Source organism: Nicotiana tomentosiformis, chromosome 2, assembly GCF_000390325.3.
Source record: "Nicotiana tomentosiformis chromosome 2, ASM39032v3, whole genome shotgun sequence".
Lineage (NCBI taxonomy): Eukaryota > Viridiplantae > Streptophyta > Magnoliopsida > Solanales > Solanaceae > Nicotiana > Nicotiana tomentosiformis.
This window is the reverse complement of record NC_090813.1, coordinates 136,907,940-136,932,763: the sequence shown is the minus strand read 5'-3', so window position 1 is coordinate 136,932,763 and position 24,824 is coordinate 136,907,940. Positions and strand designations below refer to the sequence as shown.

The 24,824-nt window shown below is 39.9% G+C and overlaps 1 protein-coding gene across 2 annotated transcripts; it reads left to right on the top strand.

Annotated features, from left to right (window-relative positions):
• Positions 1-5,590: 5,590 nt before the first annotated feature.
• On the top strand, positions 5,591-17,366 carry LOC104119860 (caffeoylshikimate esterase-like). Of its 2 annotated transcripts, none has more exons than XM_009631459.4 (9): positions 5,591-5,853; positions 5,936-6,126; positions 12,406-12,435; positions 14,381-14,507; positions 14,593-14,739; positions 14,984-15,114; positions 15,203-15,340; positions 15,615-15,713; positions 16,875-17,366. In XM_009631459.4, the coding sequence occupies exons 1-9, from the start codon at positions 5,808-5,810 to the stop codon at positions 17,085-17,087; spliced, it is 1,122 nt and encodes a 373-aa protein (XP_009629754.1). In that variant the 5' UTR covers positions 5,591-5,807; the 3' UTR covers positions 17,088-17,366. The 2 variants fall into 2 exon arrangements, with proteins under 2 accessions (XP_009629754.1, XP_018634446.1); XM_018778930.3 differs by lacking the exon at positions 16,875-17,366 and adding an exon at positions 16,153-16,315 and having other exon boundaries at positions 5,636-5,853.
• Positions 17,367-24,824: the final 7,458 nt, after the last annotated feature.

Below are 24,824 nucleotides of genomic sequence, written 5' to 3'. Positions count from 1 at the left end.
TTCGATCACATAAAATTTGGCTTCTTGTATGGTTTCGGTGGTATTAACCGATAGCGTTATCTCCCCCTTGGTGGTTTCACATGCCATGTTAAACCCTTTTAGAACTCGGACTACATGCACAATTTTGTCTTGTAGATCGACCTACTCCACGACCCTCGACCTAGTGATGTTGGCCGAGCTACGTGGATCAATCAACACACGTTTAATTTGAGTTTTATTTACGAGTACAAATATTACCAATGTATCATTGTGAGGTTGTATGATCCCTTTCGCATCCTCGTCGCTGAAAGATAAGATTTCTTCCGGTATGTAGTCTCGAGTTCATTTCTCTCTAGTGATGGATACTTTGGTGTGTTTCAACATCAGCCCTTGTAGGATATCGACTCCACCGATGATCATATTTATGACGTGTTGAGGTTCGGTATCTTCTTGTTCTGTCTGTTTGTTAGAATCCATGTACCTAAAGTGGTTCTTGGCTCGGTCACTCAAGAATTCTCAAAGGTGCCCACTGTTGAATAAACGGGCTACTTCTTCTCTCAGCTGTCGACAATCTTCCGTTCTATGACCGTGAGTGGCATGATATTTGCACATCTGGTTAGGGTCCCTTTGAGATAGATCAAATTATAGAGGCCGAGGCCATTTGGTATCATTGATGATCCCTATAGCTGATACGATGGCAGGAGTATTGACATTAAAGTTGTATTCCGATAGCCTCGGCGCTTCTTTAGGCCCGATGGACCTGTCGAAGCTGTTTTTTGTTATGAGTCCCCGATTTCTTTGACCTTGGTCATTTCTCCTTTTGATTATTATGGGGTTCCGCCCGGACCCACTTTTCCTCTGATCTCTATTATATGGCAGATATGGATCCCTATTTGATCTTAGTTCATGATCAATGTTTCTCTTGACTCTGTCGAGAATTGTGACGGGATAAACAGACTCTGAAGGGGTCCTAAGTTGGTCATCTTCAACTCTGATTTTCGATTGATACCGGTTATGTACATCAATCCAGGTAACGGTAGGGTATTCTATCAGATTCTGCTTCAGTTGTTGTGAAGCCACATAGCTCCGAATATTGAGTCCCTAAGTGAAAGCTTGAACAACCCAATCATCGGCGACTGGCGGTAGATCCATTCGTTCGAATTGAAAACGAGACACGAATGCTCTGAGCATCTCGTAATCCTTCTGTTTAACTTTGAAAAGGTCCGATTTTCTGGTTTCGACCTTGATGGCACCAGCATGTGCTTTTACGAAGGAGTCTACAAGCATAGCAAATGAGTCAATAGAATTAGGAGGTAAGTTGTGATACCATATCATAGCTCCCTTTGACAGGGTCTCCCTAAATGTTTTTAGTAGAACAGACTCGATCTCGTTATCTTCCAAGTCGTTTCCTTTGATGGCATATGTGTAAGAGGTTACATGCTCATTTGGATCGGTCGTTCTATTATACTTAGGTATTTCTGGCATATGGAATTTCTTGGGGATTGGCTTCGTAGCCGCGCTCGTAGGAAAAGGTTTTTGCACGAACTTCCTGGAATCTAGTCCTTTCAGTATCGGAGGTGCTCCTGGATTTGATCTACCCTGAAATTGTAGGTTTTCACCTTTTTGTTGTTCGCTTTGACTTTCTTTTCCTCTGGTACCCGATTCTTGTTCATTTGACCTTACTACGACCGGTTCATTTCTGCGGTTGACTTCATGGGGCGGATCGATTTTAACCCTGCTCGGTGCCTGGCTTTGGCTCTGCAACTGAGCTATTGCCACCTGTTGAGCTTGTAGCATTTAGAAAATTATTTGTAGGTTCATTCCGTCTTCCTCATTGTTTTGTGTGTTTCGAGCTGCCGATCGGGCCCCACCGCATATGCTATTTTTGGGGTCGGTAGGCAGGTTTGCTTCGATAGCCACATGTGAATTAACATCAATCGGATCTACGATCGGAATCCCAACGGGACCAGCGGGTGACCCTACGTTACCGAGAGCCATGTTGTTATTCTCACCCTGATGACCAGACTCGTTATCGATATGTAGAGGTGCTAATTGAGAGTTGACATTTTTAGCCTGAAATCAAATACACTTCAAAGAGCAAGCGTAAAGTAGTATGTGTTATGGAGATTTGTATCAAATAACCACTATTATCCTTAGCCCCACGGTGGGCGCCAAACTGTTTACCCTCAAAATCGGATAATAATTGAATTTGTTAGTAATTTTAAGGATATGCGGATTAACTTGATACAAAGCGATAAATTAGATTGAAATTAAAATAAATAACGATAAATTAACTGCAAACCATGTGAGTTGGATGATTTCAACGTAAGGAAGCAAGCCACCCTTGAGTTGAATATACTTTTATTGATACAAAAATATCAAAGCGTAAGAACTTGGAGAATGTATTACTTATCAGTATATGTTACAATGTTCCTAATGAATTGTCAAGTCCCTTTATATATTAGGGGAGATCTACCTTTTAAGGTATTATTTTATTATTCTATAAAAGGCAAACATTTTTGATTTGCTGACCGTTGGTTCCCTTTTTGAGTCGTTCCGTGATTTTTCCATAATGACTGGTTAATGGCGAGAATTACGGACCCCTGTTGGATGAGTTGGCAAAGCTTTCTTCGAGGCCGTTGGAAACAGGACCGTTTATGTCTTTGGTAAATTCGATGGCTAATTTCGACAATGCTTTGAATTCAATCTTAATTACCATATTTCGATCTTTGGCCGATCGTGTGGGGCGTTAGATCGATTTTCGAGCTCGACTTAACCCGATCATAAATATTTCGACCCTGGCCTAATCAGGAAGATCGAACTCGGTTTTACCCGTATATTTTGTATGCCTTTGAATTAAAAGGCTAAACATAGGTTGGGGAATCATTAATTAGTTTACTCCTTTTTCTTCTTTGATTTCAGAGATTCTTTTGGACATCTTATATGATTCCGTGGAAAATTTGAAATCGACATTGATAGTTCCGTGTAAGTCGTTTAATTATGTAAGAATAATCAAAGGAAGTATACGTATTATAGATGAATACTAGTATAACTTAAGAAGGAAATTGACAATGATAGTTCGAGATAATGACCCAAAAAAATTATTTTTTTGGTGATTGAGACATAATTGTGAAGAAACAAGCATATTTCGAGATAATGATCAAAGGAAGTATACGTATTATAGATGAATACTAGTATAATTTAAGAAGAAAATTGACAATGATAGTTCGAGATGATGACCCCAAAAAATCATTTTTTTGGTGATTGAGACATAATTGTGAAGAAACAAGCATATTTCGAGATAATGATCAAAGGAAGTATACGTATTATAGATGAATACTAGTATAACTTAAGAAGGAAATTGACAATGATAGTTCGAGATAATGATCCAAAAAAATTATTTTTTTGGTGATTGAGACATAATTGTGAAGAAACAAGCATATTTCGAGATAATGATCAAAGGAAGTATACGTATTATAGATGAATACTAGTATAACTTAAGAAGGAAATTGACAATGATAGTTCGAGATAATGACCCCAAAAAATCATTTTTTTGGTGATTGAGACATAATTGTGAAGAAACAAGCATATTTCGAGATAATGATCAAATGAAGTATACGTATTATAGATGAATACTAGTATAACTTAAGAAGAAAATTGACAATGATAGTTCGAGATAATGACCCAAAAAAATCATTTTTTTGGTGATTGAGACATAATTGTGAAGAAACAAGCATATTTCGAGATAATGATCAAAGGAAGTATACGTATTATAGATGAATACTAGTATAACTTAAGAAGGAAATTGACAATGATAGTTCGAGATAATGACCCCAAAAAATCATTTTTTTGGTGATTGAGACATAATTGTGAAGAAACAAGCATATTTCGAGATAATGATCAAATGAAGTATACGTATTATAGATGAATACTAGTATAACTTAAGAAGGAAATTGACAATGATAGTTCGAGATAATGACCCAAAAAAATTATTTTTTTGGTGATTGAGACATAATTGTGAAGAAACAAGCATATTTCGAGATAATGATCAAAGGAAGTATACGTATTATAGATGAATACTAGTATAACTTAAGAAGGAAATTGACAATGATAGTTCGAGATAATGACCCAAAAAAATTATTTTTTTGGTGATTGAGACATAATTGTGAAGAAACAAGCATATTTCGAGATAATGATCAAAGGAAGTATACGTATTATAGATGAATACTAGTATAATTTAAGAAGGAAATTGACAATGATAGTTCGAGATGATGACCCCAAAAAATCATGTTTTTGGTGATTGAGACATAACTGTGAAGAAACAAGCATATTTGTGTCACCACACCATATCTAATTATCTATTTATGTTACCAAATCAATTGTTTTACCATTATAAGCATGAGAGCTATTAGCCTATTGTCATGAGGAGAGAATGAGATTATGAGTGAATGAGATTGATCAACTTTCAATCTCATTTTATCTCTAGTTTGCCAGATTATTTTCTATGTATTGTTCTAATGTTTCTCTAATGTGTAAATTATTCATTTAGGATATTTGACTCCTTCACAGTTGTTTAAAAAGGAGTTAAACTCACACGAAATTTCCTAACTAAGAGCCTATACTTATTTGGAAATTTTATTATACAAGGTCACTTTACCTGACTGATATTAGCTTTAAGAAAAAACATTCAAATTCAGTATTCACTACTTTTTTTTTAGGTTTTCTAAAACGCAAGCAAAGAAGAGAAGTCACACAGGTATTTTGATTCAACATTCTAGGGCAGCTGTGGTGTAAATATTTTTTAAAAATAGAAATTTCGAAAACCAGAACCAAAGCCATCTAGTTCAAAATAGAATATAGATTTAAAAAGAGATAATTATTCTTTAAAATATCTCTTCCTTGTTACTACCCCAAAAAAAAATTTCTTTCAAAATCGCTTTTAAGAAAAAATTGTTTTTAAAAAAAAAATAAAAAATTAACCAAAATTAGATATTGAAGCCTAGTTGACGGATCTAAGAATTAAACTCTATGATTCAACCTTTAAATTCTTAAATTGGAACCCATTGTTTATTTAAAATTATTATGGATTCATATCTATTTGTTACGATTTTAGTAAATATTTATATATAAATTTGTGTTTCACGAAAATTTGCCCCCGAGTGAATCGCGATTTTATCCTACGTTCCTTAAGCATAACTATGCGAGATTTTATCTCACATATATTTCTTCTATTTCTAGACTATCTATATTTATGGTTACATCCATAGCTTAAAGGAAAATTATTTAAATAATATATACCAAAATACAAAAAAATACAAAAAAAAAAAATCACTTCCAATGCGAGTTAATAGGTTAGAGTAAGTTATTATTCTATTTTGAAGTCACATTATTAGACTTTTAATGAAAGGTTATAATATAATATTGTTATATGTAACTTATACTTTTATGGTATAAAACTTGTAACAGTCAATACTCGGCGTACACAATTTAAACTCGAAAAAGGATTTAAGTCAACTTCCGAACAGGTCCATATTCCTTGTGTCAACTTCCGAACAGGTTAAACAATTATACTAGAGCAGTCACGTGTACTTATCAAAAAGAGAAATTAGATCACAGCTTACAGTCACCTTTCAGCCATTGATTACGCTTCTACAAAATCCAATTCTTTACCAAATAATCCTCAAGACAGCATCAATCTCAGATTCCACCACTCCTTCTCTCTCAATTTGTCTATTTTCAAAGGAAAAGACTACAATTTAGAAGGGAAAAAAAACCCCACTAACAACTTTATTATTATTAATAATTCTATTGATTACTATTATAATGTCATGGCTTTGAAGCCTGGGAAGTTTTTTAGGAGGCATTCAATAGATGGTATGCACAATAATTTTTTCCTTCTTTCTTCAATTTCTTTTATTGGGCCTTTTTCAAGATTTATTTTTTGGGGTATATGTAGCATTCAGAACCAAGAAAGCCAATTCAGTGAGGTGTGAGAAAGCAGTGATGGGGAAGCCAGTGAAGTTTCAAGGTATAAGTGAAGAATTGCAGAAGATAATAGATGCAGATATGGACAACGTGGATGCCAGGCGTCGTGCTAGGGATGCGTTTAAGGATGTTCAGTTGTCAATTGATCATTGCCTGTTCAAGGTATTCTACATGCTTCTAATTGAATAACTGTATTTTTATGATTTTAAGTAAACTTGAAAATGGTTAAATGGAGCGACATGGGCACTGAGGATTCATATGGCCGACTCCAATTTGCTTGGGCTTGAAGTGTAGTTGTTGTTGCTTGGGTTCAGTAGAAAAATATTCATAGTCAGCTTTAAAGTTTGGATTTTGATTGCATCTGATTGAATGGGCTGCATACAGGAGAATTTATATAGTCGACCCAACTAGTTTGCAATCGAGGTTTGGTAACTTATTCGAGAAAAGATAAGTTCAGATTGAGGCATAGTTACTTGTCAAAAAGAATGTTTTGAATTGAGGCATAGTTGATTGATTGAATAATTGACTGGACCAACTATTATGTTTTGCTGATGTAAGTAGAGGCGTCTTTCATTTAGGATGATGGGATTGATTATTGGCAACAGGGTTTTGCCTAAGGTCAACTGCAAAGGGGTTGAACTAGTAGTGTAGAGCTTAAAATCTTGCTCTATAGACTGCCTGTTGAAGGTATTGCAACTACTGCTTATTGAATAACTGTAACTTTATGATTCAAGTAAAATAGAAAATGGTTCATAATGGTTATAATAGAAAAAGATTCAAAGTCAGCTTTGAAGTTTGGATTTTGATTGCATCTGACTGAATGGACCGGATGGAAGAGAATTAATATAGTCGACCTTACTACTTACTAGTTGGGGAATGAGGCGTAGTGTGCCGCCCCGCCAAGTTCTCTACTGATTTTCCCACCTAAAGGGCCACAAGCTGAGTCAAACCTGGCTGCCAAAGACTAGAGAATCTTTGCACATGGAAGCCATTGTCCCACAGCCTGCCAGGACAATCATGAAGGCCACTCTCTGATAGCAGGAACAAGTGCTACACAGCTGGGTAGGACCACAGTCCCACAGCCTGCCAACATAATCATGGAGGTCACCTAATGCCAGCAGAAAGTTGTGCTCAACAGCTGGACGGGTCCACTGCCACCAAATCTGCAAGTGGATATTCTTAGTATATATACCCATGTATAGGCCTTGCTAGAAGGCATATCTCATATACTTTGCAATTCCCTTTGCATATCAAGTAAATCCGAAAATTGGCCTTGGCCTCCCAATCTTTGTGTGCCTTTCAGTTCATTATCTTTCCAGCCTTTGAGTTTGTGTGATTGCCTTAGCTTAAGCACGACTTTGTGCTTATTTCTTGGTTAGGACTAAAGCTGTGAGTAGCATACAGGCTATCAAGCTGTCCGCACGTTGCTTACTTGAGTTAAGCCCGTGACAAGTGGTATCAGAGCGAGGTTAAGAACATGGCAACCGATGGAGATAATGCTACTTTAGGCAACCTTCGTGGGAGAGACGAATCACCAACAATGGAAGCAGAAACAAAAGAGGAGAGGGACGAGCAAAGTGCGAGATCCTGCTGTAGCCGTAACGAGTGAGGGACTGACTTACGAGCCACCCACACAACAGATAAGCCATGGCGAGGATTGTGAGGGTTCTGCTTCAGATCGTTTAGACGTATGAGTAGACCTCACCAAGGCTGGTTTAGCTGCTTTAAACCGACGCATTGAAGTTGTTGAAGACAACTTCTGCTCGCTTGAGTCTACTGCTCTAGAGGAGCTGGGAGACGTCAAGGAGACTTTGGATCACTTGATCGATGAGCACAAAGATGGACTGACCAACCTTGAGTTTAAGCTGACCGAGGTTGTATCAGCGTTGCACGGGGAAGTTGAAGCCCTAAGGCAACAACTGGAGGCAGCAAAGCTTGCTGGTGGCACTAGTCATGTGACAGTGGAGGAGACCAAGATCGAGGCCCTAAACCCAAAGAGTTTAGAGGCAAAAGGAACGCTCAAGACGTAGAAAACTTTATTTGGAAGATGGAGGACTACTTTGAGCACCTCAACATCGTCGATGAAGCTGCCAAGATCCGGGCAGCAACGATGTATCTAGCCGACACCGCTATGTTGTGGTGGCGAAGGAAGAAAGCCGAGATGGAGAAGGTTACTTGCTCCATTGCGAGCTGGGAATAGTTCAAGTTCGAACTGAAACGCCAGTTTTATCCTCAAAATGTTGTCAATGAGGCACGTCAGAAGTTGAGAAAGCTCAAGCAAACAACTTCCATTCGGGAGTACGTGAAAGAGTTCACCAAACTCATTCTACAGATTTCCAACATGTCAAGTGATGACTTATTCTATTTCATGGATGGCCTTCAAAACTGGGCCAAACAAGAGTTGCAGCGGCGTCAAGTCAAAGACGTCAATGAAGCTATCGCTGTGGCTGAGTCCTTGAATGATTTTAGGACAGAAGCTATGAAGGCAAATTACACCAAGGGCAAGCCCACTAAATCTGGTGGCGACCATGGATACCGTGACAAAGGCAAGCAAGCTGCTGCCACAGGTCGCGATTTCAAAGGCGAAGACAACCGTGCTTCTCACTGGCGCGATAGGTATAACGAAAGAAAGAAGGCAAATGGTCCTCGCAATGGCTGTTATCTTTGCAAGGACCCTGCTCATGGTTACAAGGATTGTCCTTCTTTGGGCAAACTTGGTGCCTTAATTGCAGCTGAAAGGAGGCAAGCAGAAGGTGGAGCCCCAGCTGATGCACAAGCTGGAGATGCAGTCCAACAAAGACAAAACGTGGCTCATCTTGGCAACATGATGCTTGGGGCGGTGCTGGCCAACGAGCCTGCTTTGAAGCAGGTTGCTCAAGTGAAGCCTGACCTTACTAAAATGGGTCATACGTTAGCCGGCGCTGTGATGGGCAAGGAGCCCTGATTGAGGGAGAAAGGATCCCTATTTGTGGATGCAAAGTTGAACGGACAGTCTGTTCATATAATGGTGGGCACCGGCTCGACGCACAACTTTATGACTGAAACCAAGACTAAGTCACTTGGCCTTGTGTTTGGTCCCAGCAGTTCCATGCTGAAAATAGTCAATGCCGACCTTACCAACGTGAATGGAGTCGCCCGCAATGTGCAACTCAACTTAGGGGCTTGGCAGGGGAGTGTAAGTTTCTTTGTCGCTCCCATGGATGTGTTTGACCTTGTGCTAGGTTTGGACTATTGGGATGAAGTCATGGCCTTCATTTCCCCTAGTCTTAACCAAATTTATATTTGGGATCCGAGGGGTCCTTGTGTGGTACCAACAATTGGGGTGCCGCAAGTTGTTGGCCAATTGTCCGCGATGCAAATCGTGAAGGGCTTCAAGAGGGGTGAAGCCACATTTCTAGCTGTTGTAACAGAGATTGAAGAGGACAAGGTTGACGAAACCTTGCCCCCATGTGTGCAGCAGGTCCTTGATGAGAACAAGGACGTCATGCCCGAAGATCTTCCCAAACGTTTGCCACCACGTAGGGAAGTAGACCATCAGATTGAGCTGATTCCGGGAGCAAAACCACCTGCCATGGGTCTGTATCGCATGGCACCTCCGGAACTTGAGGAATTGAGGAAACAACTCAAAGAGTCGCTTGAGGCGGGACATGTCAGACTGTCGAAGGCACCATTTGGTGCACCAGTCTTGTTCCAAAAGAAGTAAGATGGGTCATTGTGGTTGTGCATAGACTATCGTGCTCTCAACAAAGTCACGGTAAAGAACAAATACCCGATCCCCTTGATAGCAGACTTATTTGATCGTCTTGGCCAAGCCAAAGTGTTTACCAAGATGGACTTGAGGAAAGGATATTATCAAGTTCGTATAGCCGAAGGAGATGAGCCCAAAACGACTTGTGTGACGCATTATGGGGCTTTTGAATGGTTGGTAATGCCGTTCGACTTGACCAACGCCCCCGCTACGTTCTGCACTTTGATGAACAAGCTGTTCCACCCATTTTTGGATCAGTTTGTAGTCATCTATCTTGATGACATTGTGATTTACAGCAGCTGCATGGAGGAACATCTCGAACATCTCGATCACCCCTGCAAAGTTTTCCAAGTTCTAAGGGAAAACGACCTGTTCGTAAAGAAGGAGAAGTGCTCCTTTGCTCAGTCCCAAGTGCAGTTCTTGGGACATACAATCAGTCAAGGACAAATTCGGATGGATAGCATCAAAGTCACGGCGATTAGAGATTGGGAGGCCCCTACGAAGGTAATCGAGCTGCGGTCCTTTCTTGGCCTCGCCAATTATTACCGGCGATTCATTTTGGGCTATTCAGCAACTGCGGCTCCGCTCACAGATTTGCTGAAGAAGGATCACTCTTGGGAGTGGACAGAGTTGTGCCAAGGGGCCTTTGAGGATCTCAAATCAGCAAGTACAAAAGAGTCTGTCTTGGCTCTGCCCGATTTTTCCAAGGTCTCTGAGGTCCATACGGACGCCTTTGATTTTGCTATTGGCGGTGTTTTAATGCAAGAGGGCCACCCAATAGCCTTCGAAAGCAGAAAACTGAATGATGCGGACAACCGCTACACTGTCCAAGAAAAGGAGATGACGGTCGTGGTTCATTGTCTGAGAACCTGGCGTCATTATTTGTTAGGGGCTCATTTTCTTGTCAAAACGGATAACGTGGCGACAAGTTATTTTCAGTCCCAAAAGAAGCTGTCACCTAAGCAGGCACGGTGGCAGGACTTTTTGGCCGAATTTGATTATTCCTTGGAGTACAAACCGGGGAAAGCCAACGTTGTTGCCGACGCGTTGAGTCGGAAGGCCGTGCTAGCAACAATTGTTAGCACGACCAGCAGTGATATTCTGGACGCCATCAAACAAGGGATGCAGCATGATCCGGTGGCGAAGCAACTTCTTGACTTGGCTAGCCTAGACAAGACAAAGAAGTTTTGGGTGGAAGATGGGCTTCTTCACACCACAGGCAGACGTATCTTTGTGCCTAAGTGGGGAAATCTTAGGCGCACCCTGATTAAAGAGGGGCATGACACGGTTTTGGCAGGACATCCGGGCCAAAAGCTTAGAATCATCATACTATTGGCCGCACATGAGGGATGATATACAAGTATACGTCCGAACGTGTCTTGTGTGCCAACAAGACAAAGTTGAGCACAAGGTACCGGCTTACTAGAGCCTTTACCAGTGGCAGAAAACCCATGGGATAGTGTAACCATGGACTTCATTATGTGTTTGCCTAATTCAGAGGGCTTTGGCACAATCATGGTGGTGGTCGATCGATTCTCAAAGTATGCCACCACCGCCAATTGCAAAGCCAAGGAGGCAGCACGCTTGTTCCTACGGGACGTGGTAAAGCATTGGGGTATTCCAAAACACATCATAAGCGATCGTGATTCCCATTTTACCGGTGCTTTTTGGAGGGAATTGTTCAACCTGTTGGGGTCGAAGTTGCACTTCTCCACCAGTTTTCATCCACAAACGGATGGCCAAACGGAAAGGGTCAATGTGCTCTTGGAGCTGTATTTGAGGCACTTTGTTAGTGCAAACCAGAAGGACTGGGCCAAGCTACTTGAGACTGCCCAGTTCTCATATAATTTGCAGTGTAGCCAATCAACCGGAAGGAGCCCTTTTGAGCTTGCAACGGGGCAGCAGCCTAACACACCTCAATCTTTAACCGTGAGTGCAGAGTTAAAGAACCCAGGGGCATTTCATATGGCCAAAGCTTGGGAGGAGCAGGTAGACATGGCGCGATCTTATCTGGACAAAGCTGTCCGAAAGATGAAGTGATTGAAATCGAGACATAGTCGATTGATTGATTAATTGACTGAACAAACTGTCATGTTTTGTTGATGTCAGTAGAAGGTGCCCTCATTTGACTAAGAGCTTGATTATTGGCAACAGGGTTTTTGCTTAAGTCAACTGCAAAGTGATTGAACCAGTATTATGGAACCTAAAATCTTCCTTTACAGACTGTGCGTCTTGTTTAAATTTCCCCTCTTATCTTGATAGAATTGTATAAGTTTGGTGGATTGCAGATAGAGCATTCAGAATGCTAAAAAGTAAAAAACAGTTTCCAATGCCTATGTACACTTGCATATTATGAAGTATCTACAAATAGATCATCTCCAAAAGAAGGGATTCAAGCAGTTCAGTATTCATTGAAATTCACATATTGACCTTTAGCGGTTGAAAGGGCATATAAGAGTGACCATTCCCTATTTCTTTTCTTTAGGTAAACCTGTTTTCATACGTGCAATTGTCACCTTCTACATTAAGCTAGTTGTGACAGTTGAGACTTTTATAAACACTTTTCTTTACCTTTCTCGTTTTTCTGTAATCACGGATAGCGCCCATATGGAACTGAATCCTTCAAGGAAGTGGCATGTTTCTTACTTGTTTTTCATGTCAATTTAGTGATTGCTTATTTTGCTTTTGCACAGATGCCACATGCTGGATTGAAGATGAATGAGGTAACACTTTTGCTTTTACATCCTCATTTTCCAGTCTTTTTGAAAATATTCTGATGGCTTCTTCTTGAAGCATCCTGTTTCTTAGCATAAACAAAAGGATCTCTTGTGTGATGAGTTTTCTGTGTACTTTCTAGTGCAGCTAGATTATGAACTTGCCTTCTTTCCAATTTCCTCTTTAGATGGAGCTAATATGAGATTTTTGTCCGAAGGGATACTGATTCCACAATCAGAGCTTTTAGTAAAATATTTGTTTTACTTCTTGTTTGGTGAATTGAGATTATTATTGGAATGAAACACATTAAGAAATTAATTGAGTTTGGCCGCCATTCACACTTTTGTTTTAATTGTTAGTTGCCTTTCACATTATGCCTAAAAGCTTTTATCATTCATTAGATTTTCATTGTACGGCAAAGGGCCAAATATACCCCTCTACTTTCGAAAATGGTCTAAAAATACCCCTCGTTATACTATTGGGTTATCTATACCCCTACAGTCATACTTTGGGTTCAAATATACCCCTCATTTAAACGGAGGGACACGTGTCATCGTCATGTTGGTCAATTCTAAATATCTCATAATTAATTAAAAAGACCCATTACCTACATTTACTAAAAACTGAAAAAAACGAAAATATTTTTTTTTTGTAAAAATATTTCTAAAACAATATTTTTGTAAAAACTGAAAACAAAAAGCTGAAAATCAATTTTTTAAAGCAATTAAAAACTGAAAAAACTGAAATATTTTTAACTAAAACTAAAAAAAAAAGAAAATATTTGTTTTGTCAGTTTTTACAAAAACATTGCTTTAGAAAATGGTCTTTTTAGTTTTTTTTCAGTGTTTAGAAAAATATTGTTTTAGAAAATATTTTTCAGCTTTTTTTAAAGCAGTTTTTTTTGTAAAAACTGGATAAAAAAAATATTTTCGTTTTTTTCAGTTTTTAGTAAAAACAAATTCAGTTTTTTCCAGTTTTTACAAAAAAAAGATTGCTTTAGAAAATTGATTTTCAGTTTTTACAAAAATATTGTTTTAGAAAGCAGTTTTTTTTTGTAAAAACTGGAAGAGAATTTTTTTCCTTTTTTTCAGTTTTTAGTAAAAGTTTTTTTAGTTTTTTCCAGTTTTTACGAAAAAAAAATTATTTTTCGGGTGTGGGTAATGGGTCTTTTTAATTAATTATGAGATATTTAGAATTGACCAACAGGACGATGACACGTGTCCCTCCGTTTAAATGAGGAGTATATTTGAACCCAAAGTATGACTGCAGGGGTATAGATAACCCAATAGTATAACGAGGGGTATTCTTAGACCATTTTCGAAAGTAAAGGGGTATATTTGGCCCTTTGCCGTTCATTGTATGTAACAATAACTTTAAATCCTATAACCTATCTTAGAAAGTTGAACCTTGTTACGAAAGAACTTCATAAAATTCAGAAAAATAGAAATGCTGCTGGATAGTTATAATGAGGGGTTTATTTTTCTCATGATTATGGAGGATCATGTAATATGAATATATTAATTTTAGGACATCAAATGAACTTGGTTTCCAAAACATTGACTAATTTACGAGAGATCTGTTACTTTAAATGTAGTTAATTTCTCATGTAAATAATATGTGAGTATCACTTCAGAAATTTAAAGGGAAGGAAGAGAATAACTCTGGAGCGGTCTGTTTTTCTTGAAATTTTTTAATTTTTTGAAACAAAATGGAATGATGGGGGTATTTATCTCTATCTCTTCAAAATGAAATGAAAGGGGTAATTTGAGAAGAATGACTTGATTTGCCATGAATAATATGACTGGATATTTGTCTTCCTTATTGTACCAAGCGATCTGAGAAGAGTCTTTCATATCAGTACATGTTTCATTTTTAGCATCCTATATTAAGCAATTAGGTTTAATAGTCATAGCTGATTTAAATTACATAGTGCTTTGAAATTTGGTGGTGCAGTCATATGAGGTTAATTCTCGAGGACTTGAAATCTACTCCAAAAGTTGGCTTCCAGAGACAAGTCCCCCAAAAGCTATGGTATACTTTTGTCATGGTTATGGTGATACATGCACATTTTTTGTTGAAGGTTTGTGGTTGTCAAACACATTTTTTAAATCTCGGACTAATATTTCGAGGAAGATTCTCCTGAAAGTTTTTCTCCTTTTTTTAAGGCATTGCAAGAAAATTAGCATCGTCTGGTTATGGAGTATTTGCCATGGATTATCCTGGATTTGGTCTTTCAGAAGGTCTTCATGGCTACATACCATGTTTTGACAAGTTAGTTGATGATGTCATCGAGCGTTACTCAAAAGTGAAAGGTACAACTTGCCTCAGTAACCTTCTTTATCAGTAACCTCATGGATTCTTATGATAGGTTCAAGACTCTAACAAAATAGAACTGTCTCCTGAGTCCTGACAAATGATGTCTCATATACATGTTGATATTATGACTTGCTTTGGGCAAGAGGTCCCAAAATCAGGAATTGGAAAATAACTTAATTACATCTTATTCTTCTTGACACACTACTGAAGCAGCAATTGACAGTTAAATGCTGGTTGCAGAAAACCCAGAGATATGTAACCTGCCAAGTTTTCTATTTGGGCAATCAATGGGTGGAGCAGTAGCTCTGAAGGTGCACCTGAAGCAGCCCGATGCATGGAATGGCGCTGTTCTTGTTGCACCTATGTGCAAAGTGAGTTAATGGAGATGATTCTCAATTCTTATTGATGCTTATTGTCTCAGATCCATGGTTTTGAGTGATGACTTGTATTGTTGTACAGCTTGCAGATGACATGGTTCCACCGTGGTTAGTAACACAAATTCTAATCGGTATAGCAAAATTTCTTCCAAAGCAAAAGCTAGTTCCGCAACAGGACTTGGCGGAGTTAGCATTCCGAGATGTGAAGAAGAGAGAACAGGTATGTGGTCTTTCTGCTCTGTAATAGCGCGTGGTTCAAAGTATGATGGCTTTAGGAGGACGGGAGAGAGTGATAGATACAGGATATTAGAGGTTAGTGGTGCTGGGTTTGTTTAGGAATGTCTAGTTACCATTAGCATCTCACCCAACTGAAACATGTTTTTGCCTTAGGGCATGTCAATTAGCCTCCAATACGAATAACTTGATTTATTAAACATAATAATAACACAAACCTGTTTCATGTTATGATGTACTACGTTTACTTCTGCATGCAGGCTGCCTATAATGTCATTGCCTACAAGCATAAACCCCGTTTACGAACTGCAGTGGAGTTACTGCATATAACCCAAGAGATAGAGAAACAACTAGATAAGGTATCACATGTTTCATCTTCTGTTTGTTGTAGTATAGAATATTAACCCCATATTAACTGTTTATTGTAAATTGTACCTTGTGCCTTTGAATATGCAAGTTAGTCCATAGTTGGAAACTTGAAATTCTATTATCGTCTGCGCATATCTTTGCTGGGGTTCTTAACTGTTTCTGCTTATTATAACTGGTTTGACTTTATAATTCATTCCAGGTGGTATATCTTTTTCTGCTCTTATAGTCCAGAAAGAGTTCAAGCTCATTTAGCTTGACAAATATTTGTAAAAAAGTGTCCATAAGTATAAGTCTCTTTCACAATTACCTTTCTGAAAAAGAGAGATTTTTGGAGAGCCTGGAACAACAACAACCACAAACCCAATGTAATTCCACAAGCGGGGTCTAGGGAGGATATTGTTTACGTAGACTTATCCCTACCTTTTGCAGGTAGAGAGGCTGTTCCTGATAGAACCTCGGCTGAGGCAAGCATAAGCACAACAATTTAGAAAGAGAGATGCAGGAACCAAGAAGGGAAATATGCAGAAACAATATCAATCTAATAATACACTGAAGCAGAAGTAGCATGAAAGAGAAGTAATTGCAATCTAGGAAAAAGCAAAGAATAGTAATAAAGCTACTGGTATGGGAAGAAGAGACAACCTTCTACCCTAATCCTCGATCTCCACACCCTTCTATCAAGGGTCATATCCTCGGTAAGCTGGAAATATGTCATGTCTTGCCTAATTACCTCTTCCCAATACTTCTTCGGCTTACCTCTACCTCTCCTCAAACCCACAATCGACAGCCTCTTACACCTCCTCTCGGTGGTGCCTATGCATCTCCTCATCACATGTCCGTACCATCTTAGCAACTTCCCGTATCTTGTCCACCACAAGGACCACTCCCACCTTGGTCTGAATATCTTCATTCCTGACCATATCCCTTCTAGTATTCCCACACACTGGGGGCAAAAAGAGCAAGAGAATATTGCTGGCGACCTTTGCTTATGCTAATTTCTTCAAATATACCTAATTTTATTACTTTTTGTTGCTTTTTATCCTAGTGATGCTGTTTGCAATCCAGGGTATTATATACTTTTCTCTAATCTTATTCTTCTATAGGTTAGAAATCTAAAATAATAACTACTAACAGTTTTAACGATTTTGTAGGTCTCTCTGCCATTGCTAATCTTGCATGGAAAGAATGATACTGTTACTGATCCATCCATCAGCAAAGCGTTGTACGAGAAGGCAAGTAGTTCGGACAAGAAACTGACTCTTTATGAAGATGCTTTTCACTCTTTACTAGAGGGTGAGCCCGATGAGATGATATTTCGAGTTCTTGGTGACATAATTTCTTGGCTGGATGACCATACTTCATAAGTTAGTTCTCCAATTTTTGTTCTTTATATTTTTTTGTTCTGTGCATTATTTTTATTGTTTAGGGAAACAAGGGGGGAGAGCTGAAATAAGAAACTACATTTATCCATTATGATTTACATAGTAGGATGAATTCATTTTCAACATGCACAGAGAAACAGGAGGATCCATTGATGTACTAAGAGTAATGCCCCTCCTCTCCCTCGATTTTTTATTTTAAGGAACCAATATTGAAGATTTGAATGTTTTATATGAAATAAAAAGCAATGCATCTTTAGAGAATACTCTGAGCTTGAGGCCTTCTTATCTCTCTTTTCATGTGTGATGCACATAAGCTGTGGTCAATCACACCCTTTTTGCCGAAAAATTATATTTTGAACACTCTTAATGCAGTTGAGTGAGGTAGTCCAGCGATTCAAGGTGTTCAAAGTGACGTGTTGTTCAGGGTTTCAAAGTTCTACCTATTTTATTTGCCAAAGTTAAACGATGACCATATGTGGTCTATTTGATTCTTTTTTAATCTAACAGTTTTTCTAATAAAATAACTCTTAAAACTTAAAATTTGTATAGAAATAAACAACTAATCTTAAAAGTAATTTTTAATTAAAAGTTATTTCTTAAATATATTTTATAATTTAAAAGTCAAGCTCTACAAAAATTTCTTCAACAAAAGCTCTTTACAAACACATGATTCTCTTTTGTTTTTGGGTTTTATGCTTACTTTATTAGTAAAATCTCTAATGTTGCCTTCTTGTTATTTTAATTTGATTTATAAAATTATAGTTCTATTAAAAGCTTTCTTATTGTTTAGCTAGATGTTGACGAAATTGGTGATTTCACTTTATAAAAGTTTGTACCGAAAAGAAGTCAGATCTTGTTCTCAATAGTTAAGATTAGAAAAGATTCTCTTCCAAGCTTTGCGTTCTATTTCATTTCTTTTCTCTTCCTCCCCCCCCCCCCCCCCCCGTTTTCACCTCCTTTTGAACAAAATGTCAAATAAAAAGCGTATACCAAAAATAATGTGTTTGCACTTATTTTGCCTTAAATCGGATTAATTTAGCTCTAGAAAAATATTAATTACATATCAAAGTAAGAAATAGTGTGAGTTTATGTAACACAAACAAAAACCTCTCATGCTTTTTTATTGTGCATGACTTTCAGTACAGACACCAGACTAAAAATATATTCTTTTACTTCCTTAGGCAGATCTGACTGGACCAATGACTAAGGCCATGATTGTTACATTTAATTGAGGTCTAAATCTAAATCTTCACGTATTCATTTTTTGTTGGCAATTACTTATTTGCTCTAGATAGGTCTAGTTTATTCTAAGAGCCTGTTTGGACATAAGAAATATTTTATTTTTTTCGAAATCAGCGTTTGATAAAAAAAAAATTAATTTTCACTTAAAGATGCATTTTGAAATTTTTCGAAAATTTGAAAAACTTCAAAAAGTTATTTTTCAAAATTCACTTAGATTACTTACAAAAGTTAAAAAATAACCCAAAATTATATTTATGTCCAAACACAACTCTAATTTTTAAATACAATTTTCACTAGAAATTGTTTCACTTTTTTTTTGGACTTTTACAATTCTTATGTCCAAACGCCCGCTAAGTCTTATACAAAGTTTTAAAATCATTAAGATATTTTTTTCTACAGTGAAGTTGACCTTTTAATGTCCGCTACTACCGCGCGTTTATCACCACTAACCGAGCAACTATCATAGCCAGAACCACCAGTCCACCACCAGCCAGTACCATCAGCCACCAACAAAACCAACATTAGCCACCGCTGTACAACTAGTATAGCTAGCCACCTTCACCAACCATTACTTCACATCCATTATTACCTGCCAGCACCGGCTACTTGGGTCGTGCATAATTTAGTAAATACCGAATTACTGTATCGAAATCGAAAATTTTGGTATTTGGTATTCGATATTTGGTATTTTAAAATAAAATACTGAAACATCGATACCATACGGAAATATATATTATATTATACAATACACATATTATTAATTATAAGATAAATATAAAAATTCTAATTTTCTTTTTATTCTCTAAGTTCATCAATTAACTCAAAGCAAGTAACAAGACATTTTCAATGATCAAATTTATTCTTTTATGTACAGTTTTCTCTCTATGGGTTGATACTTGCTAGTTTTGGACAAAACTTTCATCAACAAACGTTTTTATTTTTGTACTTTTGAGTACTTTAATTAATAATATTACGGTCTATGGCTTTATGCAATAAATTTTTTTTTTTTAAACCCCTCCCAAATTAGGAGGATCTATAGTGTTTCCACACTTCCCCTCCAGCGTGACTCGAACCCAGGACCTAACGGTCGTGGGTGGAGGTGCTTTTACCAATTGAGCAAGCCTCACTTGTCACTTTATGCTCTAGTTAGTATCCAAACTGAATAAACCGAAATTACCGAACCGAATAAACCGAAATCGAATGGAGAAAAATCGAACCATACCGAATTTAATTAGGTACAATATTGGTAGCATTTTAAGAAATCGAATACCAAAAATACCAAACTAACATACCTAATGTTACGCGGCGCCTTCCTGAAGTTCCTTGGAAGTACGACGTAAGGCTAAGCAACCGATGTCAGTGCGGTTGCTATGCGCCAACTGAGGTCATCTCCGTACGCTAGACTAGATTGTCAGTGTCGTACGGGAAAACCAATGTCATGAGAAATTGAGCAGCGGAAAATGAGCAATTGATGATGAAAGCTGATGATTATATTGATGATGATGAAAGCTATTACAAGATGCAATGCGGTGTCAGGGGGGGAGAGACACCAGTATAGAGAATTGTTTGAATGCTTGAATGTTTGAATGCTTTGGTCCCCCTTAATAATGCTTAAAAGCAATAAACCAAAGTTACATGAGTTGACCTAAGAAAGCTGTAGAAGCGCACTGAAAATGAATGAAGTAAAACTACTCTATATTTACAATGAAAATAACTTAGTCTTCTACAAGGTGGAAGCAAGTCCGATGGCAGCAACTTTGTCTTGAGCATCAGGGTCTGCGCGCGCATTGTTGTTGGCGCGTGCGACACTATTTGGATCTGCCAGCGGCTAGGCGCTAGTGCTTGGCATTGGATCTGCGCGCGGGGCACTGTCTGTGCGTGCGGCGCTATTGGCAACATGATGGTTTGTGCGCGCGGCACTATTGGCATTCGCCAGCCGCTGGCACTAATTATCGGGGGGGCGACAGAGGCGCATGCGCGCTTGTCACTTGGCGCTGCCGAGACCACGGGGCCGACCGTGGCGCTAGGCGTTAGGAGGCTTGCCGGGACACCATGGGGCGCGTCTGAGGGGTCATGGGTCGATGATGGAAAGCATCCCATGACATTCTCCCCCACCTGAGTTGGCAACGTCCTCGAAGCCTTACATGCCGGATGATGATGATTGGTCAGGCTCTTGTTGGCTGGGAGGTCTGTTCCCCTCGGTGTTGTGAGATGGCTTTCTGAAAGATCTTCCATGTATTTCTGAAATGCTCGGAGGCGGCTGACATGGAAGACTGGATGGATTTTCCACCAGGCTGGTGTGTTCAGCTGGTTTGTGGATTTTTCGATGCGCCTTTCAATGGAAAAGGGTCCGATGTATTTTTGCAATAGGCGAGGATCTTGGGTCCTCTTTGCAAACAAGTTCCGCTTTAGGGTTCTCACCATCACCTTGTCCCCTGCTTGATGTTGGTCAAAACGAAGGTTTTGTTCGGCATACCTCGTTGCCCTCTCTTGGGCTTTGACAAGATAGCTTCGCACTATCTTCAAAGTTTGCTCCCATTTTGTCGAGAAACTAGCAGCTCGAGGAGATGTTGGCATGTTTAGTGCATTCACATTATGTGGGAGTAGTGATTGCTGTCCGGTAACAATTTCAAAAGTGCTTTTGTTTGAATGGGCGCACTTTTGTGAATTGAAACACAACTGAGCAGCATCCAGAAGCTTCACCCAATGTGTTTGTGACCCGGTTGCAAATTGGCGGAGATATTCCTCCAGCATGTCATTGAATCGGTCTGGCTGGCCATCTGCTTGTTGATGGAAGTTTGAGTTATGACTCAATTTGGATCCGAGTCAACTAAAGAGTTGGGTCCAAATTTGCTAGTGAAGCGTGGGTCGTAGTCACTAATGATGTCGTTGGGCATGCCCCAATGTTTGACAACATGAGAGAAGAAGAGTCGAGCTGTATCTTCTTCCGATATGTTTTGTGGGGCTACGATAAAGGTAGCATACTTGGAAAATTGGTCTACTACCACCATGATGGTTGCATGATTTCAGACCTTAGGTAATCCTGTGATGAAATTCAGGGAAATGCTTTCCCAAGGTCTCTGTGGGACAGGTAGCGGCTCCAAGAGTCCCGCTTATGCTGAGTGATCCGACTTGTCCTTTTGGAATGCTTGACAAGTCTTCACACAATGAGGGGCGCCATGAGCTATTGGACGCCGATGATGTGATGTTTGTTTGATGATGTTGAGGGCAGCCGGAACTGTAGGTTCAGGTTTGTTGGTTCCCTCCTTTAACTGCATGGCCGTGATGTTTCCAGCAGCCATCTTCATAGGTATGCACGGTATGGTGCGGGGTTTGGCCCCGTTGTCTCCCATCATTAGGAGCATGTTAGCATATGGTACCAGGATGGTGTTGGTCTGCCTGAGGAATTCCAATCCCACTATCAGTTTGAAGTCATCGATGATAGCTATGTGTAGGTCGAATATTCCCTTGCATGGGCCAAGCTTCATTGGCACTTCTTTGGATATTCCACTCACTTGCTGAGATGGAGAGTTGATAGCCTTGACACGACCCTTGCATTTTTGCACTGCTAGACCGAGGCGTTGCACCTGAGTTAAGGCCAGGTAGTTGTGGCTAGCACCCGTGTCTATCAATGCCCGAATAGGTCTGCCGTTTACTTTCATGACAACGAACATTAAGGTCCTCTTTTGTGTTATGGGAGGCCTCTTGTCCGCCTTTCCTTTCCCTTTCTTGACGATTGGGCATGCGTTCTTCTTGGGGTTACCGGCACCGGTTCCCGCCAAGGTATCATGAATGGAGCCAACAAATGCGTTGAAGGCACCTACTTGTTCGGGGCCGTCTGAGTCGTCGGTATCTGACTCATTTTTAACAATCTGTTGAGCATTGATCTGTGTATTGGGACATTGATTGTTCCAATGTTCCCCGCCGCAATGACGGCATTCTGAAGGGGGCTTTCTCCCCTGATTGTTGTTGACTGATGCAACACTGGTACTGCTTGAGGAAGGAGCCTTGGATTTGGATGCACCTCGATCTACTCCGTTTCTGTTAGGACCACCATTGCTAGGTTGGGTCCCGTTGTATCCCCTTCGGACAGGCGGCTGAGGCCTATCCTTCTGAGTTTCCAACTGATAATCCCCAAGGCACTCTGCAGCTTGAATGGCCTTGGGCAGGGTATCTACCCGTTGTCTTTGCAGCTCCATACAGGCATGAGGTTTCAAACCTTCTATGAATGCGAACAGTCTGTCTTTGTCCCCCATATCCCGTATGTTTAGCATGAGTGCAGAGAATTCTCGCACGTAGTCCCGCACCAACCTGGTGTGGCGGAGTTCACGCAACTTTCTCTGTGCGTTGTATTCCACATTTTAGGGAAGAACTACAGGCATATGGATGCCTTCAGTTCTGCCCATATGTTGAGAATATCTTCACCGGCCCTGATGGCTTCATATTTGACTCGCCACTAGAGTTTTGCATCGCCTTGAAGATACATGGCAACAATTGCTACCTTTTTGGATTCTTCCAATTGTCGTACGGCATCGAAGTATTGTTCGATATCGAAGCTGAAGTTGTCCACTTCTTTAGCATCCCGAGCTCCGTTGTATGGCTTGGGCTCCAGAATTTTCAGCTTTTGTGGCATGGGGGCAGGAACCCCTGATTTGGTTTTCGCCTTATTTGAGCAGGCTTTGAATGGCAACATTGACAACATTGAGTTGGCCTGTCAAGTTGTCTATAGTTTGCTGCATGACAGTCAGTCTGTCTGCCTCTAGTTCCCGATGGGCTAAATCCTCGGCACGCTCCTGTTGGAGGTCCTCTAATTTGCCATGAATTTCGGTTGCCTCGACGGCAGCCGTTTGCCGGTCTTCCTCAGAGTCACGACTGATGTTTGCTATGTCAATTTCTGCCTGCCGCATTCTGCGGTCCAGGTCGTCCAACCTTTGTACTAGGCTGGCTTTTAGATTAGACAACGTATCCACGATGGGCCGTAATTCGTCAACCGTCTCTTGAAGGGTCGTGATGTGATCCCCGTAATTCACCATGGTCAGAAATGGTGGTGATGGCAATGTGTGTTCCCTCATCCGATGTCGAGCCTAGGCTCTGATACCAACTGCTACGCGGCGCCTTCCTGAAGTTCCTTGGAAGGGTCACGTAAGGCTAAACAACCGATGTCAGTGTGGTTGCTATGCGCCAACTGAGGTCCCCTCCGCACGCTAGATTAGATTGTCAGTGTCGTACGGAAAAACCAATGTCATGAGCAATTGAGCAGCGGAAAATGAGCAATTGATGATGAAAGCTGATGATTGTATTGATGATGATGAAAGCTATTACAAGATGCAATGCGGTGTCGGGGGGAGAGACACCAGTATAGAGAATTGTTTGAATGCTTGAATGTTTGAATGCTTTGGTCCCCCTTAATAATGCTTAAAAAAAATAAACCAAAGTTACACGAGTTGACCTAAGAAAGCTGTAGAAGCACACTAAAAATGAATGAAGTAAAACTACTCTATAATTACAATAAAAAGGACTTAATCTTCTACAAGGTGGAAGCAAGTCCGATGGCAGCAACTTTGTCTTGAGCATCAAGGTCTGCGCGCACATTGCTGTTGGCGCGCGCGACACTATTTGGATCTGCCAGCGGCTGGGCACTGGTGCTTGGCATTGGATCTGCGCGCGGGGAACTGTCTGTGCGTGCGGCGCTATTGGCAACATGATGCTTTGTGCGCGCGACATTGTCGGTGCGCGCGACACTGTTGGCATTCGCCAGCCGCTGGCACTGATTATCGGTGGGGCGACAGAGGCACATGCGCGCTTGTCACTTGGCGCTGCCGAGACCACAGGGCCGACCGTGGCGCTAGGCGTTGGGAGGCTTGCCGGAACGTCACGGGGCGCGTTCAAGGGGTCATATGTCGATGATGGAAAGCAGTCCATGGCACTAAGTACGCACCGTACCGACCGACGAACACTCCTACCGGCTTCCGGCCACCGCCAACCAAATCATCCCAACCATCACTATTGCGGACGACAACCACTAGTATTTCATAAAACCAATAAATTTTATAACACCATGTAAATAAAATGTTCTTATACGTATATTTAATTATTAGTTTATTTAGTTTTATATTATTATTTTTAAATAAAAAGAAATTACGTATTTAAATTTTGAGAAAATAAACCGTCTTAATTATTAGTATCTAAATTTAGAGAAAATATTTTTATAATTAAATATATAGTCAGATATACACATTTTAGTCAAACAAAAATAAACGAGACATAAAGATCGAGTAACAAACTCTGAATGAACCAAAAACAAGTCCGACAAGGCACCATTATATTGTGCATGTGCGCCTCGTGTACTATGAGACATAAACCTAAATCATGAGATTAAGAAAATCCAATTGTCAACAGGTGTAAAGGAACACGACACAAGTGCTTTGACAACTTTTCCTTCCAATAGAGGTGTGTGGTTGGATTTGGCAAATTCTC

Excerpts from the sequence above, each read along its gene's own strand:
- LOC104119860 (XM_009631459.4), top strand. The coding sequence starts at position 5,808 with ATGGCTTTGAAGCCTGGGAAGTTTTTTAGGAGGCATTCAATAGATG. Across the intron at positions 14,740-14,983 it reads GCGTTACTCAAAAGTGAAAG|AAAACCCAGAGATATGTAAC; the intron begins GTACAACTTGCC and ends TGCTGGTTGCAG. Across the intron at positions 15,714-16,874 it reads TAGAGAAACAACTAGATAAG|GTCTCTCTGCCATTGCTAAT; the intron begins GTATCACATGTT and ends ACGATTTTGTAG.